Here is a 19,046-nt window from a genome sequence, read left to right on the forward strand (position 1 = left end):
ACTTTTTTTGTTTATATTTAATGGTAAATATTTTGTTTTTAGGACATATTAGAGCAAAAAATAGACAAATCAAAGGTTTTTTTATATTATATTTTTGTAATTAGTACAATAAAAGGTGGTTCCATGTGGAGCCACTAGGCCACAAACGAAAAACTTATTTGGTGTGAAATGGAATAAAACATTTTTTTTTTCAGATAGACATAAAGCTACTTGACATGTAGTACAGTGCCATCTTGTACGACGAGGAGTTGCCTTGGTACTGCAGTGTATACAACGTACTTTGGCTCCATGCTGAGGCATATGGGCTACTTTGTCAGTTCTTATTCCTAGAGGAATTTCTTTTTTGAACCTGTTACTGGTACTTGGTTTGTCCATGCTTCTTCTTTCAAATTTAGGCATTTGTGGGTCTGCTCCAATCAAACCGGTGGTCACAGCAATTTTAAATTCTTTCAAAGACATACTCTTACCAGTTGTTGATTGTTTGAAAATTGTATATGAGTTTAGTAATGTTAGGTCAACAAAATGGAAAAAAATTCTATTCCACCAGTTTTTGGATTTTCTATCCAATTCTTAGCAAGATACTAACATATCAGACTTATCTACATAGCCCATATATTTGTTGTAATCTTGTACTAATTGTTTGCAGTTAATTTTCAATGATGTCTCATCCTTTTCTTTCCTCTTCACAGTGACATTTTCTTCAGGTTTGTGAAAATTGCTTAGAAAATGAATGGGTTTTTTATCCATCCATTGCAAAGCTAGCATACCGTCTTCACTCATTCTCCAGTTTGAGTCACCCCTTTTCATTTTTTTATTTGTATTAAGTTCAGTTGGAAAACCTTTTCTATCTTTTCGGGTTGTTTCACATGCGTAGATATTGTCTTTTATTAAGTCGCGTTGTAATGCAACAGAATTGAAATAGTTATCGAAATACACTTCATAATTTTTTCCAATTGTAAAACATATCCTGACTGATCAGCTCGTACCCATATCTTATATCCCCTTTTTATAGGCCTCATCGGCATATATTGGCGTTAACTACTTCGTCCCTTAAACCTTACCATCGATTTGTCTATTGATTTTTACCTGCTGGGATAAAATGAGCTTTTATAAGTGGTTAAAAGTTCCTCTAGCAATGGCCGCAGTTTGTAGAGTTTATCGTAGTTGCCATTACCTTTCTTAGGTTGTAATGAATTGTCATTTATATGAAGATGAGTAAGCAATCATCCAAAACTGATCCCTGATAACAAAATTTGCAGACCAAAAATCTTTATAACTAGGCAACTTTTTCACACCCATCAAAAGGTTTATTCCCAAAAAACACTTTATTTCTTCAAGTGTTGTGGGAGTGTTGTTTTTGTTATTCTCTTGGACTACATGTAAATTAGTTTGGGAAACAAGTGTATTCAACAGGTTCTCACTAAACAAATGAAGGAAGAAATCAAGAGGAACATATAGTATCTGGAACATTTGGTCCAACGTTTTCTGAGAAAGGACGGAGTTGAGCGGCATTATTTGGGTCGGTGGTCCATTTTAACTCATCAAGAAAAGCAACTGATACCTCGTCTTCACCATTCACTGTCATGCGCAATATTTTCATTGTCTAAAATATCGTTTTGTTCATCTAAAATAGCTGATTCCAAAGCGTCATGACTTGTTAATTGACTCAAATCAAGACGTATTTTCATTTTGGAATTCTGTAACCAAACATACCTATTAGTTACTGACCGGCCTAGTGGCACCTATTGAAACCACTAATTAAAATATCAAAATTCACTTGGTTATCTACGTAGTTCATAAAGACTCAATACGTCAATACATAAATACATCTATTTATCAACAAATTAACAGAATATATACCTTTTATCAGTAGAAGAATGTTTGTTTATTTACAACAATAAATAACCTCACTAGCATTCACTTGTGATCGCGCCAAATGGATTATGTACAATGTGCACCACTGCTCCTGGAATTTTGTTATCGCATGGTAAGTGAAATACACGACGTCTACATCGCATTCCGTCTGGTGGTCCCAGCGTACGATTACTTGATAAGCAAGAAAAGCAGATTATAATAATGTATTGAGGTAATTTTGATGTTAGTATTTCGTAAACCTGTCAAAAATAATCCTTGAGATTTCCTGAAATTAAAAAGAACTGCTGGTGAAATCCAATAATAACTGTCACATTTGAGGAGTACAAATTATTCTGTATGAACGTTTAACTTTTCGTATTGCACCCTTTAACATTTGAACTTAACTAGTCCACGAAGCGAATCATGCATAGCTTGAAGTTTCTAAAGTGCAATTCAACTATTTCGAGCATCGTTAGATTTATTGTAAAGTTAAAATTTGTAATATTCATCAACGTCAGCCGGCAGAGAACGCGAAACCCTTTTCTAGCAATTTAAAATTGTTGTTTCTCGCATTCGCTTGACTTATACCATCGTTATTTTTCATGCTGTAAGATTATAACGCTTGGATTCAGTTTTAAAGCCCAACAATACGAGGTCATTTTATTAAATGTGCTTTTTAAACGGAAGTTAAACTTTAGAAGAGCAAATAGAACGTTCAGAGAAAAATAGGGACCACAAAATAGAAATTATTAATCATGCATATAAACAGGTTATTAAAAAGAAAAATACATTTTACGACAATAATTGTAATTGAAGGTTAGTAGCATTAAGATTATAATTATTTATATAAATATACATATATATATATATATATATATATATATATATATATATATATATAGGGCGCAAGGCCAAAAGGAAAGCCGCGGAAAAGATCGGAGGATGAAGTGGCAGCGGACGCGCAAAATTTGCTAGACGTGATAACCTGGAGAAGATCGGCGCGGGACCGACAAGGTTGGAGACATAGTTTGGAGGAGGACAAGGCCCGATTGGGTCTGTAGCGCCATTGGAGAGAGAGAGAAATTTGGTTTTCTTCTTATAGCACCATAGATCTTCTTTGCAACTATAGGGTTTGCAGGGCATCTGAGCATGCATACACAGTATGTCCCAAAACTAACGCATAAACTATCGCATAATTTTGTTACTAATCCTATCTCTCTCTCTCTCTCTTTTGTTATTTCCTCATTACTAAGGATCGTGTTTTCTTCCAATATTCCTAACAATGTTTCTGCATTGGTCTTTATCTTCAGCTGCTCTAAGAGCTTCGCAGAATGAGTTTCCAGCTGAATTCTTTATTTGGTCAGACCATCTAGTTGGTGATCGTCCTCTTGATCTTTTTCCCAGAACGTTTCCAGAAACAATTAACCTCTCCAAACTATCATCTCTGCAAACCACGTGACCGAAACATTGCAGAAAACCTTGCAGACATATGGTAAACATCCTTTTTTTAATCTCGAGTTGGTTTAAAATGGAAACGTTTGTGCTATGAGCTGGCAAAGGTATGCGTAGGATTCTTCTCCAGCACCACATTTCAAAGGCATCAATTTTTGTCGCTGGCGTCCGTGAAGAATCCAAGTCTCTGCTCCATATAGAAATATTGAGAATACAAGGGCATTAACCAGTCTTGACTTGATATTTTGAGAGATAGATATGTCTTTCCAAACTTTAGTTAGGCGACTCATCGCAGCTTTTGCCATACCAATACGTCTCCGAACTTTTGCTTCACAGTTACCATCGTTAGTTATACTCGACCCGAGATAGACAGAATTGTCCACTATCGGGTATTCCTGTAACATGTTAGTAGGTTGAATAGTGTGGAATCTGCCGACCACTATTATTTTTGTCTTAGCTGTATTGATTTTCAGAAGAAACTTTATTGCTTTCTTACTCAACTCTTCGCATTAGATTAAACATGTCTTACTCATTTGCTTCTATAAGTGTAGTGTCATTAGCAAATCTTAAATTGGAGGTTTTCCTACCAGCCACTGTTACTTCATCCATCCATCCCATCCCATCCATCTAAATTCATCCTCATGGCATGTTCACAATAAATGTTGAATAAGTCAGGTGACAACACGTATCCTTGTCTCTCGGTCACCTCTCTCGGTCTTGAATTGGTTTGAGAACTTCTGATCTTGTCGTACTGTTGCCATTTCTATTAAAATGGTCCACACATTTATCCAGCTTACACAATCAAATGCCTTTTGATAGTCAACGAAGCAATTTAAAATGTTTAAACTATACATTTCTTGAAAGCATATTTCAAAAAATTTTAATATTAAAAAAAACGAGGTATTCAAATAAAATTTTCTTTTGGGAAAAAAATTATACAAAATATAATTTTTCTTTTCAAAAAAATTAAAAACAGTTTGCGATTTCCAAGTACACAGTGTTAATCTCTATATTTCTTAGATTTGTTTTTGCCTTTGAAACTTAAATTTTTTGTTGCGCCAGGAAAATTTTGCATTTTTCAAAAAACAGTTGAAATTTTTATGTAAGATTTTAATGAAATATATACCTACTTGATCGTTTATTTTGTCAAATTGCTAATCAAATTGAAGTATTTATACTTTCTGTTACCTTTATCTATAAAATGACAAAGCTTCAATATTAATTAGTTTTCAGTGTCGTCCTAAGGCAGTTAAAGGAGGGTTCACAAAAATAAATATAGGTAAAATAATATAAATAATTTTTTTATATTTGCATTTATTTTCCAGGATTGTTAAAAATTATGGAAGAAAAGCGAAGTTTTTCAACATGGTTTTGGAAAAAGCCCTTAACGCCAGCGGAACTGTTAGAAGAATTGGAGGAAATTACTGATGAGCAAGCTGAGATCTCCAATGTTATTGGAGATTCTGATGCTGATGATGATTTAGACGAAGTATCTGATACAACTAATAATAGATCATCTTTATGTACACCTACATCCTCAGATACTTCTAATCCACAGCTACCTCGAAAACGAAAGATTAACTTGAATTTATTAAAGGATAATATAGAAGGTGACTAGGATTCCGATGACTCATTGGGCGATCCTAATTCCATGCCTCTTTCACATCTTCCACTGGTTTCGCATGAAAGTGAAGAAGAGGATGAATAGGTAGAAAATACTACTAAACAATTTTTCTGAACCTAATAAAAAAATTTATTATATAGCTTTTATAAAGGATTTTAAAAAATAAAAAAAAATTATAAACTGTTCGAAAAAATCTTTTATAATAAAACTAGGAAGAAAATATCAACATACTAAAGATAAATATGATATAAAAAAGATATTAAAATAAATTAAATGTTCGAAATGTCTAGTATTTACTACCTTACATTGGCCAATTCGATTTAATGGTCTAAAATTTATTAGGAGTGACGTTCAAAAATTCTTTAATCCGTTGTTTTAATTCTTTGATGTTATCTGGCTAATTTATAACGTCTTTGCTTCTGAAATAACCCCACAAACAAAATTCTAAGCGGATTAAATCCAGAAAATGTAGTGACCATTCAACAAACCCTCTTCTATCTATTCATCGATTTGGAAATATGTCAAATTTATTTTATTTATTAAAGTGAATATTTCTTATCTATATGTATGATGTTTTTATATCGAAATATCGAGGGGCGTGCAGTAACCTTGCGGTATACAATAACATACATGATATACATATACAGATCACGACATTGTTTTATTGACCATACAACACAATGGCAATCGCTGTGACATGTCGTAATTGTTACATTGACATTAAAAATTTCAAACGAAGTTCTGAAAGTTCTGAAAGAACAAACAAATAATTAAAAAAATGCCTATTACGTTGTATACCGTTAAAGAAAAAGTGCAACTTGTAACATGGTACTTTCAGGGTCATTGGATACGCGAAGTAATTGATTTATTTATTGTTGCCTTAGAAAATAGACCCCCACCAAGTGTTACAACAGTTAAAAATACTATTAAACATTTTCAAATTTCGGGATGTGTAAACAGTTGTAAAAAGTGTCACAAAGGTAATGAACCACGTGTTAGACCCGTCGATGAGGAGCATCAAAACAGAGATATTGATATTTGTGCTTTTGTGGAAGCTAGTGATCCATGCAATAGTGTACAAATTGCTAGGGAAGTTAACGTGAATGCTCGAACTATCCAGCGAGTTCTCAAAAGAAATGGGTATCAATGTTTTAAGATACAACGAACACAAGAACTGTTTCCGGAAGGTAACTTTAGGCGGATGGAGTATTGTGAATTTATGTTAGATAAACAGAATGAAAATGTACACTTTTTAAAAAATATTTTATTTTCTGGCGAATCTTCATTTTCATTACATAAAAAACACAATCCATCCGTTGCAAGATATTATTCTCGGAAAAATAAGCACCTCAGTGTTGCAGTGCAAACGCAGCATCCGTAAAAGTTAAATGTTTGTCTTACCTTACAAACATTAATGTCAAACATCAATAAACTTACTTTAATCTTTAATTGTGGCTTATTCCCATTAAAATCGTAATTACTTTAAAATGCTATAAGAAAATAGCTTCAGAACAATAGATAAGATCTAAAATGGTATTCCAAAAATGTCGTCAGCCTTACCTCACTTTCGGAGTACGGTACGGAACCCAAGTTTTAGGGACTCAAAATGGAGGTAGCATAAAAAAATTTCAAAACTTCCCCCTCAGGCAAATTTTGGGTGCAACACTGTTATTATAGATGGTTTCTTGTTACTATAGTCGATACAATACAAAAATTCCTTCCTCACAATTATTAGGTCAAAAAAACTTATTATTGCAGATTTCTTTTATTGCAAAAGAAGAATAATCATGAATAATGGAAGCATATATTAGATAGTTTTCACTATAAACTTTCTATTTGTAAATGCTAATGTACAGATGACTAAAAAATTGCAAAATAAACATTTAAGGCCTTTGTTTTAATATTTTAATCGACACAGTTTTATTTTGTTAATACTCTGCATGTAAATAATTGTTTGTTTACAATAGATATTGGCTATCAGCATGTTTGATTTGTTGTATCATAACTTCCAGTCGAACTCAAAATTTGCTAACTGCTAAATTTATTATATGGTTGGAACAAAGTTCAGTAAACCGGTTATAATTAGAGTAAATAATTGATTTAAACCGGTAGCACATTTTAAGCAAAAACGACTTACCTATGGCTGTCAGAATTCCCCATACTCTCGTCACCGGCACCAATCCGTCAAAAAGCTTGTCCAGAAACCACCTGCACTTCAATCCACCACTCACGGTAACACTCGCAGACGCACTTTCTCGCCGACCACCGGCGGCGACATCAATTCCCGCCCCCAATCCGGGGTTGAAACTAGGAAACATGTTATTTTAACACAATTACCGAATTACCGAGGAGTATTGTTGGCAGTTATAATTCTAATACAGCGACACGTCGGGTAAACTGACTCGAATACGGGGTAGAGAATGTCGAAAGCATTATGTCGTGAAGGGCTGTTGTTTGCTTAGGATATTAGGCCTTGGTGGATAATTATAGCGGTCGGCTAATGAAGATGTGGCTTGATAAACAGTTCATGTAACTCTCGCCCGCGGGTGAGGACATCTGTAGTGGCTGTCCAACTGAAAAAAAGAAAAATATATTTACTCTAAACATTAATTAGATATCTATGTTCTCTCGTAATTTAATAAAATTATTTTTATTGGATAATGTTTGCCCAACAGGCTTTTTTCCACTAAAGGTCGTGGCATATTATCGTGCACGTTGCGTTTCCAGCACATAGCGTTTCCGAAAAATATAATTTAAAGGTTTTAAATACTAACAACGCACACTGTCCGAAACATAGCGTTTCAGACACTTAACGTTTCCGTTCAGTATATTCGAAAACAATATTTTACTGATGCCGAGGGCTTAGCCTTTTAGTATATAAGATTTAGAAAAACTTGGAATATGAAATCTAATACAGAATAATGTAAAAGCAAGTTAAAACCCGCGGAAGTATTAAATCTAGATAAACTTAGATTAAATAAAATCAATCACAGTCATAACAAAAGAACTATTAAATGCAAGCTCAGAAGTGGCAATCGCTGACAGAAAACGAAAATTCAAAATAAATGTAGAATTACAAAACATGCTGAAACAAAGAAAAGATCTTCTGAGACAAAACAAAAGAGACACTGCAGAATTTAAGTTAGTCTTAAGAAATCTAATTTAACTTAATCGAGTAATAAGAAAACGATAAAAGAGGACATTAAAAACATCAAGAAAACCATATAGAACAAGTCGTAGAGAAAAACCAAAGTCTCAAATGTACCAAACCAAAACTAGGAAAGAAAAACATATTAACCATTAAAAATAAACAAGGACAACTAGAAAAAATTAATCTGATATAGCAAACTCAATTGAAAAGTTCTACGCCGATCTGTATCGTTCCAGAAACGATCCCCCTCCTAAAAGCAGAATTTGAAAAGGCAGATAGCAAATATCAACTCAGAAGTGATGAACGAAATAAGCCACGAAAAAATAGAAGTAGCAGTAAAAGAAATAAAAAGGTATAAAGCTCCCGGAAGCGATGAAATCCTAGCAGAAATACTGAAGGAAGGTGGAGAAGAAACCATCACATATCTAAAAATACTATTTAATAAATGTCTATTCGAAGGCAACATACCCGAACAATGGAATACTGCTAAAACAATACTAATACACAAAAAGGTAGACACAAGACACACAAGATTATCACAAACAGGTTAACAATTAAATTTGACGGATATCAACCAGTAGTACAAGCCGGATTTAGAAAAGAGTACAGCACCTGTGACCATCTATATACTTTGAAAATTCTAATAGAAAGGACTAACGAATACAATCTCCCATTATGTCTGGCTATTATAGATTATGAAAAAGCTTTTGATGAAGTAGAACTGTGGGCAATAGAAGAAGCATTAGTCAACAAACGAATTATCCAATTCTCTCCACAGCTCCGTGTCCCCTCTCAGAACAAATTTGATCTTCTTCGACTATCGACAACTTATTCACACGTTACTAATATGATATAATATTATTTGACCCAAAATTCTCAAATTGAATATATTATGAATGTTTCTCCCGTTGAAACACTTTCTCTGCCTTGAGTTGTCTAGTTCTCAGCAGCCTCCTATGTAATTGGCAATATTAAACAAGATATTGCAATTTAGTAACTTCAATGCTCTCCTTCGAATGCACGTACCTTTCCAATGATGCCAGCCTTTTTTCCTCTCGCCAAACTTAATCTCTCGTTCCGAAATAAACAGCGATACGTAGAATACAAGTAGGAAAAGTTTACTTACAAATTTGTACCAGATCAACTACCGTCGGACACACTTACTTTACCAACTCACAACTTATTCTTTATCACTTAGTACCCCTGGAGACCACCTCGAAAACCAACCATTCACTTTAAGAAACTGGAACTAACTACTTCTCTCATCTCATCTATCCATCCATCCAACCTCTCATTATACACACCCATCTCACCACTTTCCAAATTATCAGCCAATCAGAAATTTGCATACCACTCCCCACATAAAATCAGAATACCTACAAACTTTCCTAATTCATATTATTTCTACAAGGACACTTAATTTCTACTGGATTCCGAAAAACCATTTACTTATTAACTATTTTTTTGTCCTGTTCATGGCGCAAACCCGGATTACGGAATACTTTATGGCTTATGGGAAAAAAACATCGTTAACTTCTATTCATTGTATCCGCACTATCCACTAGTTATATTTATACAAAAGATTATTTATGACTAAGATTACCTTTGGTTAATTCCAAGCAGTACGGAGTATTTTTACTTTCTATAATCTCTGAAATATTGATTTCATCGTACATTTAATATTTTTACTCTTCAATTTTGAATACCACAACAATTTAATATATATATATATATATATATATATATATATATATATATATATATATTGTTTATGTATGTATACCCCAATTAAGTTAGAATAAAAACATGCGTTCGAATAAAGCATCGTTGTACATTTCGATGTTCGTCCATCATTAAAATATGCACAACACAAAACTTTTGAATCACCGAATAAATCAAAACTATGTTTGCTACGTGATGTATAATATGAACTATAACGAGTTCAAAAGTTAATTCTGTTGTATTGTAGCAAGTCCATTGTGTTGGCGAAAGTTTATGGTCTCGCAGGATAAAATCAAATTGAGCACTGTTGCCGGACAAAAACCTATTTTTCATAAATATGCCAGGCGGAAAGCTCTAGTCTGCTTGATTAGCATATGTTGTTTGAATAAGTACATTGTATATGGTACGTAATTTCATCCTTATGTTCAATTATGATTAAATGAATAAATTACGATATTTGAAATAATATTTTGTCAAAAGAATCAACAGATAATGGTTTTAATAGAAGAAATTAGGTGGATTTCTACGTGGATTTTTACAGCTGTTAACACTAGAAGGACGGCTGAAGCGACTTACCTGCAAGGACGGCGGTGGTCAATTTGACCATTTCTTGCTTTCGAGTTATTCCAATTAACTTAAAATTTATTGAGAAACACATTATTTGAAAAAATACATAATAAATTCATAATAAACATTTTTTTTTATAAAAAAGTATTATTTACAAGCACTGTAAGCATTGATTACATACAATTGTTTCTGTTCATGGTTTTGTTATAACAAGATGATGTTTTGCACTTTTTTCTTTCTCTCTTCCTCTTTTCTCTAGAATTGGATGCACTTAATACGTTTTCTTGATTTGCCGATGAAGCTCTTTTCGTTAGGCCCATAGTTAGTTCGTCTTGCAACGGCCACCGTCTTGAACTTGGTTTTACCGTGTACTTCTTTGCCATTTGATCGACAACATCGACACCAAATTTAGTTTGATTCTATAATTTCAGGCTTTTTCTTTCCTGCTTCTTCGACTGCTAATGAACGAGTGACGTGTTGAAAATAAAATAACGCTTTTATTTGCTTTACCTTGGTAACCAATTGCAACGCAGCTTTTAAGCTTGAAAGCTTTTGTTGAAAACAGCTAATTTTTTTGTTTTTCAATGATTTTGGTATTTCTCTTCGAATTCTATTGACTGTTCCTACAATTGTTATATTATTTCGTTCGAACTCTTGAGCAAGATTGATAGAAGTAAAAAAATTATCAGTTGTTACATTTCGTGTTTTTTTACGTAGGGTTTCATCAGCTTCAACCCTACATGGTAAAAAAGTCTTTCATTTGAGGGACGAGTGTCATCTTTTCCTAAATACGGAAAACCATTGAGGAGATTTCAAAAATCTACATCTACAGCCAGCCAGAACTTGATTCCAAACTTATCGGGTTTGTTAGCCATGAATTGTGTAATTTTGCACCTCGCCTTTGTTGGAAAAAGTTGTCCATCAATAGTAATGTTTTCGTTAGGTATAAAACATGATTGACAATTTGAAATAAACCACACCCAAACCTCTGAAATTAGACAAAATTTATTGCCCTGATGTCTTTGGTTGACCGGATGTCAAAACGTATAAATCGCATTATTTGTAAAAATCTATGTCGAAACATTGTCTTTGAAAAAATCGGAGGTCCCCACTTTGTTGACCACAAGCTCTTTAGACTAAAACTGTTTTGCCCTAAAATTCCACGAGCATACAAAAGTCCAACAAACGCTTTAATTTCTTCTAGTGAAATTTTTCACTCTTCAGTTTGCAATTATCGACCAGTTTTAATTTCTATGCACTGTTTTATGTGTGTCAAAATATAATCGTCAATGAATAAGTGAAAAGCACTTGAAACAGATCCGACAATAATTTTTGTTTTTGCATATGATGTGGATCAAGAAGGGTCCTTCATAATATTTCGTTTAGCTGCTCTACCTCGAAGAGAAGTGTTCAAATTGATTTTTTTCCACACATTACCATCAGCAGATGTTTCTGCATCAATGATAGATCTCGAAGGATTTTAAAGATCTTCATTGTCGTAAGATTCATTATCGAAGTTATCAGTGCTTTCATCACTGGAGCTTCTCGAAGACGGTTGAAAATTGTCATGGTCACTGTTATCGCTGCCAAAATTAGTTGCTTCAAATTCCGCATTCTCTTCATTATTTTCTAGAACATCTTAAACGTCAGATTCAGTTTCAGATAATTGTTCTACTTCCACTAAATAACCCAAAGCTTGTTGCTGAGTAAGACCACGACCACAACTTGACCACATTTTTGAAAATCAGTCTAATAACAGACTGTCACCGACGGCTTTTAGACTAATACTGCACAAAAATACCAAACCGACAATAACTTGAAAACAAATCCTAGGAATAATATTCTTGGAATATTATATTGATAATTGAACGAAATTCCCACGTAAAAGTATTTGTGGAATAACCAACATAAATCGATTCGGGCCAAAATGACCATTTGTCGTCCTTCTAGGGATATTATTTCGTAACACAGGAATTTTTAAATAAATAAAATAAAACACTATTAATGTATAGAACAGTTTAGTTTGAAAAGTCAAAAAATTACGAAGATCTCCTTCAACTAATTGAAAAGATATTAAACTTTGGAAAAGCAAATTGGACAAAATGACAACCTCCAACTTTCTAGTGTTAAAAGTCATCTGTCACCACTGTCATCTACAAATTTTTATTTTATCTAAAATAAAATGTCTTCGAGTGTTAAAACCTTTTTGTTTTTTTTACGGTTGGTGATAAATTTTGTACGCACCACATCAGTAAACACTATCAAACTCGTCTGTTACTAGTGAAGCAAAGAACAAAATATTATATTGACAATAACATAGTCAATAATTGTATTTTCTAAAAGAAAAATCAAATCAATAATAATTTTGTTATCCAACAATACGCCCCTGAGTCTATTAGTGACATAATATAGGCATTCGTCGGATTAGTTAAGTAAATTTATGCAGATTGTGTGCATCACAGATAAAGCGGTTGGACTATCTCAATAATTATAATATTTATGTAGAATCTGTAACACGAGAATTACATTTTTTGATGCTTCAAATTACATTTCGTTTTCCACGAGATTATGTGATTAAAAAGTTATGAGCTAAAAATAGTTGAACCCTTGTTTCCCGAGAAATTTTGACACGGCAGCGGTTTTTGTGTAGAAAAATTTGTGTGTGAGAATTTAATAATAAGGCTTTAGTTGGACAGTAAAACCATGAATTTTTACATAGCCGTCACTACTATTTAAGGCTACATAAAACCTACTAATTATTTATAGGGTATTTACTTTAAAACAGTAGTTATGTAATTTTTTTGATATCCATGTACGCCAATATAACTTTATTTCTGAAGATATTATGCGATTCTTTCATGCATTTTACAGAAGACATACTAGGCATGGAAAACCTCAGCCTTTACACTGCACATCCCAATAGGTGATTATATAGATATATAAGGCCGGTGCAAACAAGGTTTAATCATATAAGAAACTGAGGATATAACATAGGTCAGCAGCTATTGTAAAATTATCAATGTAGCTGACATATTGTGCCTTGTTTAAATAATAAGTTCTCTTCTTATCGTACCGATGAAAATAACGTTTTGTAAGGGGCTTATTGCAAATATTCAAGTGAGCAATAATACCATATGTTTTTATTAATACAAAAAGTCAAAAGTTTATCCCTTTGTTTTAAATTAAAGTAGAATTACTTACTTTTAGGTATCACTGATGATAATTTTTGTAATGCTTGTGACTACTTTTAATATTAATTTAATATACATGCATTATCGCAACAAGAAAAAGAAACTGATATTACTTTAAAAATGATATTGGAAAAGCTTACTAAGATTGATGATAATATACTCAAATCGATATCAGAGTTACCCGACTAGAGCATAGCGCTAAAAAAAGCTATTCCGAAAATAAGAAATGGCGAAGGACCTCCGAATAGTGGCATGGAACGCAAATGGACTGTTACAACATCAGATCGAGTTGCCAGCAGTACTAGACATTGAGAAAATTGATCTGTGTCTCGTTTCTGAAACACACTTCACTAAACAGTCATATGTAAAATTTAGGGGGTATAGAGTATATTCTACTGTAAACCCAGATAATGAAGCTAAAGGAGGAGGCGCTGTCATAATTAAAGATAACATCTTACATCATGACTTAAAATATGCAACTTAGCACATACAAGCTGCAGTCTGTGTGATGATGAAAACACATACCGTAAATATAAGTTCAATATATTGTCCTCCTAGACATTCCATTAAAAGAGAAGAATATAAAGAGAACACTTTAGGAAAAAGATACACCACCAGGCGCCACCTCTCTGTCTCAACAGGTCGGGTCGGGTGCAGCATTTCTGTGATTTTCTTTCTTAGTTTAGCGACTTCCTTGGTATGTTCTAGTTTGCCAGTTGATTATATTTGAACAATACTAAATTAGTAATTCAAGCACATAGGCAGATTCTAGAAAAGTCATTAGAATATAACATAGAAACACACCATCTCTTCATTGACTTCAAAGCAGCCTATGACAGTGTGAAAAGAACTGCATTATATAATGCAATGATAGACTTTGGGATCCCACCTAAGTTAGTTAAGTTGTCCCAACTAACAATGCAAAACGTAAGCTCATGCGTTAGAATTGAAGGAGAAAACTCTACGTTCTTTGACATTAATAATGGTCTAAGACAGGGGGACGCGTTGGCGTGTCTCCTCTTTAATATTGCCTTGGAAAAGGCAATCAGACAATTAAATATTAGAATGAATGGAACTATTTTTAATAGATCGACGCAAATTCTCGCATTCGCTGACGATATAGTTATAGTGGGCAGAAGTATGAGAGACATGGTGCAGTGTTTTACAAGGCTTGCGGACGCAGCAAGTGAATTAGGACTTGTGGTAAACAAGGAAAAAACCAAATATATGTTGGTTTCTAAAAACCCTCGAAATATCCAACAAAGAATTCAAATTAACAACCATACCTTTGAGCAAGTCAAAGAATTTACATATCTTGGATCGTTAGTAAACGCAACAAACACGACAAGCGACGAAATAAAAAGACGCATAGCAATAGCAAACAGAACTGTTCACGGCCTCCAGAGACATTTAAAAAATAAAAATATAAAACGTGCACTAAAGCATACAGGACCTTAATAAGACCAGTTTTGATATATGGGGCTGAAACGTGGATCTTATCTCAAAATGATAAAAGACTTCTTGGTATTTTTGAGAGAAAAATTCTTAGAAAGATTTTTGGGGCCGTAAATGAAAATGGGCTATGGCGTCGAAGATACAACTTTGAACTGTATCAGTTATACACTGATCCAGATATTGTGAAATTCGTTAAAGTGCAGAGACTTAGATGGGCTGGACACATTGCTAGGATGTCAGATCACGAATACACGAAGAGATTAACATTTTCAAAACCAGAGGGCACAAGAAGCAGAGGACGACCACGAATGAGATGGATTGATGATGTGGAAGAAGACCTACAGATTCTAGGGGTTAGAAGATGGAGGGAAGTTGCCAGGAATCGACAGGAGTGGCGACTTCTTTGTGAGCAGGCCAAGATCCACAACGGATTGTCGAGCCACTTATGATGTTGAATACTAAATTAGTGAGTAAATACTGAATAAAATGGAAAGTAGTGGTAGCGATTGTAGTGATGTAGATGTGGGGACTGCTGCTAAAAAAAAAGAAAAACAAGCCGTGTTTGTGACGTTATAAAACTTCTGAGAGCTACACTCATGAGGTAGGGCCAGATTTCCAGAAGTGCTACCATTTTCGTTGTTTTGGGGAACGTCAATGAAGCCGAAAGGCGACGTATTTTGATTCAATTCAATGAACTTGCTAACTACGACATCAGAATCGGTATTTGGATGGTCTGATAACCGTTCTCCCAGTTATGCGTCGACTAATTCGAGTGTGTACAGGGACACCTAATCTTACTTTGTATTTCTATTATGTTAGAAGTGGCCCTGATTGATAGTTTCGTTATATGCAAGTATCTTTTAAAGCATTTTTATCCATTAATGGAATTTCTGCTTTCCGATTGTAAAGAATTTGAGAATCACTGGCCTCTAGAGAGACACTGTAGAATTAGACGCTAAATGAAAACACGGAAATAGACCCCACAAAATTTCTGAAGATACTATCGTCATAGTGACAGAATTTATTGGTTTTTTGAAAGAAAGAAAGTCGCATTACTCCCGGAAAAAAAAGTAAAAAAATTTATCTGCCTGAAGAACTCAACATAACTAAGTTACAGACTATGTACTAGAAAAAAAATCCCAATAATAACATGTGTCATGTGACATATGTGACATAATGTCATATGACAGGTTTCGCGAATTTTTTTTTTTAAGTTTAATATTGCATTCGGTTTTTCTAGGAAAGACACCTGACACTACTTCTTTCTCGTTGACCATTGCAACAAACGTGCAACACATGTTTTACATACCAAGATTCCCAAGATTTATTCTGGTCACCAAAAACCAAAACAGGCCGAATAATCTCTTGTTACAAGGCCCAGAACAGGTTTTCTGTATTCTTTAAAAAGATATTTACCATTTGCCAGTTATGTTTTTTTTCCAGTAACATCAGTCAAGACATACCCAGGAGCTGATATCAAATCAGACCATTACCCACTGATTGGCAAAATTAGGCTCAGGCTAAAGAAGGTTAGACGTAGTGTCAATCCAAAATTTGACATCAAGCTATTAAAAGATCAACACAAAGAACATAGTGTAAAGCGGTATATACAGAACAATTTGAATGCCGTTATTCAATCGGATGTAATGGACCAGGAGCTAGAAAAGTTACATACAGTTTCAACAGATATACGAGAGAAATTTCTCTAACCACCAAAAATAAAGAAGAAATCGTGGATGACAAATGAGATTCTAGATATGATGGAAGAGAGGAGACAGTTCAAAGATCAAGACATGTCATTATACAAAAGAATCGAAAAAAAGATCAAAAAAGCTATTAGAATAGCTAAGGATACACATTTAAGAAAACAGTGTGCGGAAATACAGCAATTGCATCATAAATACGATTCATTTAATATGCACAAAAAAGTTAAAGAAGCCGCAGGCTTATACAAACTTAGAAGAGTTGGGTGTTTGGCAGATAACCAAGGCAAATCACTGTTAACTGTGGAAGAAAAACTAGACACTTGGAAGAATTATGTGGAAGTAACTTTTGCAGATGAAAGGCAGAATACCATTGAAGACACTGAGTGCAAAACGGGACCCCCGATTACCATTGAAGAAGTCACGTCAGCTATTAAAAGAACTAAAGATGGTAAAGCGGTAGGGCCTGATGAGTTTTGTGCACAATTCCTAAAACTTATGGATGAACAGGGAATAAAATGGATAACAACTGTATTCAACAACATATACGTAACTGGAAAAATACCCCAAAGCTGGTTAAAGTCGACCTTCGTGACCATACCAAAAAAAGTAAATGCCAAGACATGCGAAGACTACAGAACAATTAGCCTAATGAACCACTTACTTAAAACGTTCTTGAAAGTGATACACGGCAGAATATATAAAAAATGCGAAGAACAAGTATCATGGACGCAGTTTGGATTCCGCGATTCCTTAGGCACCCGAGAGGCTCTATTCGCTGTCCAAGTGCTTATGCAAACAAGCAGGGATGTTAACTGTGATGTGTATACTTGTTTTATCGACTAAAAAAAGGCATTTGATAGAGTCAAGCATGATAAACTTATAAACATCTTGAAAGAAGTGGGGTTAGATGATAGGGACTTAAGAATCATCTATAATTTATATTACAACCAAACAGCCAATATTAAAGTGGATGACCATTTGACAGAGGCAGTCTCCAAAGATAAAGGAGTGAGGCAAGGATGCATTCTGTCCCCGGTGTTATTTAATATTTATTCTGAATATATCTTCGAGCAAGCGCTAGGCGAACTACAGGAAGGCGTATTAGTCAACGGAATACGTCTAAACAACATTAGATATGTCGACGACGCAGTAGTTTTTGCAGATAGTCTGGATGGTTTGCAAAGAATAATGTCGCGTATATCAGATATAAGTAGAGAACACGGACTTGATCTTAATATGAAGAAAACAAAGTACATGGTAGTCAGTAAGCGCGAAATATTAAATACGCAGCTTTTGGTTAACCAACATCCAATTGACAGAGTGGACAGCTACATATACCTTGGTACCAACATTAACAGCCAATGGGATCACTCCAGTGAAATAAAACAACGCATAGAAAAAGCGAGATCGGCGTTCATAATGATGAAGTCTCTTTTCAGAAGTCACGATTTACCACTTGCTACCAAAATTTCTCTCATTAGATGCTATGTATTTTCTACGTTATTATACGGAGTAGAGGCCTGGACACTTTTCGAAGCTTCTTTAAGAAAACTCGAGGCATTCGAGATGTGGTGTTACAGACGTATTTTAAGAATTTCATGGGTGGATCGTGTGACTAATGTTGAGATCCTACGTAGAATAGGCAAGGAATGCGAGATTATTAACACCATCAAAGAGCGCAAACTAGAATATCTTGGCCATATTATGTGGAATGAACCGAGATACGGCTTGTTGCAACTCATTCTTCAGGGCAAGGTATTTGTAAAGAGAGGACCAGGGAGAAGAAGAATATCTTGGCTTCAAAACCTGAGAAAGTGGTTTAATACATCGACAACCGGACTATTCAGAATAGCAGCAAGCATAGCCATGTTGATCGCCAACATCCGGAACGGATAGGCATCGTAAGAAGAAGAAGAATACTCTTATCTCTGAAAATGGTAATTTGAGTTTAGTCAATTTACCTTTTTTTTAGAAACAATAATACCCCCATCAACCCATCGTTATACATTGTTTATTATAGTCAAATTTTACCTATTTGTATCCTCCATCCAATTAGTAACATTCAATATGTTCTAAAATTGTAAACAATTAATCAATTATGCCCGGATAATTCTATTAAAAGTAAACATGTTACATATAAACAGATTAACTGGAGCCGCAATATGTGACAGATGTGCAATGACGTATTTCAACGTAATTAAATTATTTCACAAAACAGGCAAAAAGTATTATTAATTATAATCGACATGCACGAATTTTCAATTAAGAATGTTTTAAAATAGATTTAATTTAATCCTAGTTAATGGTTTTTACATTATTCCACT

The 19,046-nt window shown here is 34.1% G+C and overlaps 1 protein-coding gene across 1 annotated transcript in view; it reads right to left on the minus strand.

The window, feature by feature from the left end:
- The window catches only part of LOC140433150 (uncharacterized), a 1,089,409-nt gene that overhangs the window by 1,035,273 nt on the left and 35,090 nt on the right, over positions 1 to 19,046 (minus strand). Inside the window, exon 2 of the mRNA XM_072521197.1 lies at positions 7,068 to 7,503. Within this exon, the coding sequence (XP_072377298.1) occupies positions 7,068 to 7,248 (181 nt within the window). The 5' untranslated portion in view covers positions 7,249 to 7,503. The remainder of the gene's footprint in view (positions 1 to 7,067; positions 7,504 to 19,046) is intronic.

The sequence above is a fragment of the Diabrotica undecimpunctata genome, chromosome 2, assembly GCF_040954645.1.
Source record: "Diabrotica undecimpunctata isolate CICGRU chromosome 2, icDiaUnde3, whole genome shotgun sequence".
NCBI classification, from domain to species: Eukaryota; Metazoa; Arthropoda; class Insecta; order Coleoptera; family Chrysomelidae; genus Diabrotica; species Diabrotica undecimpunctata.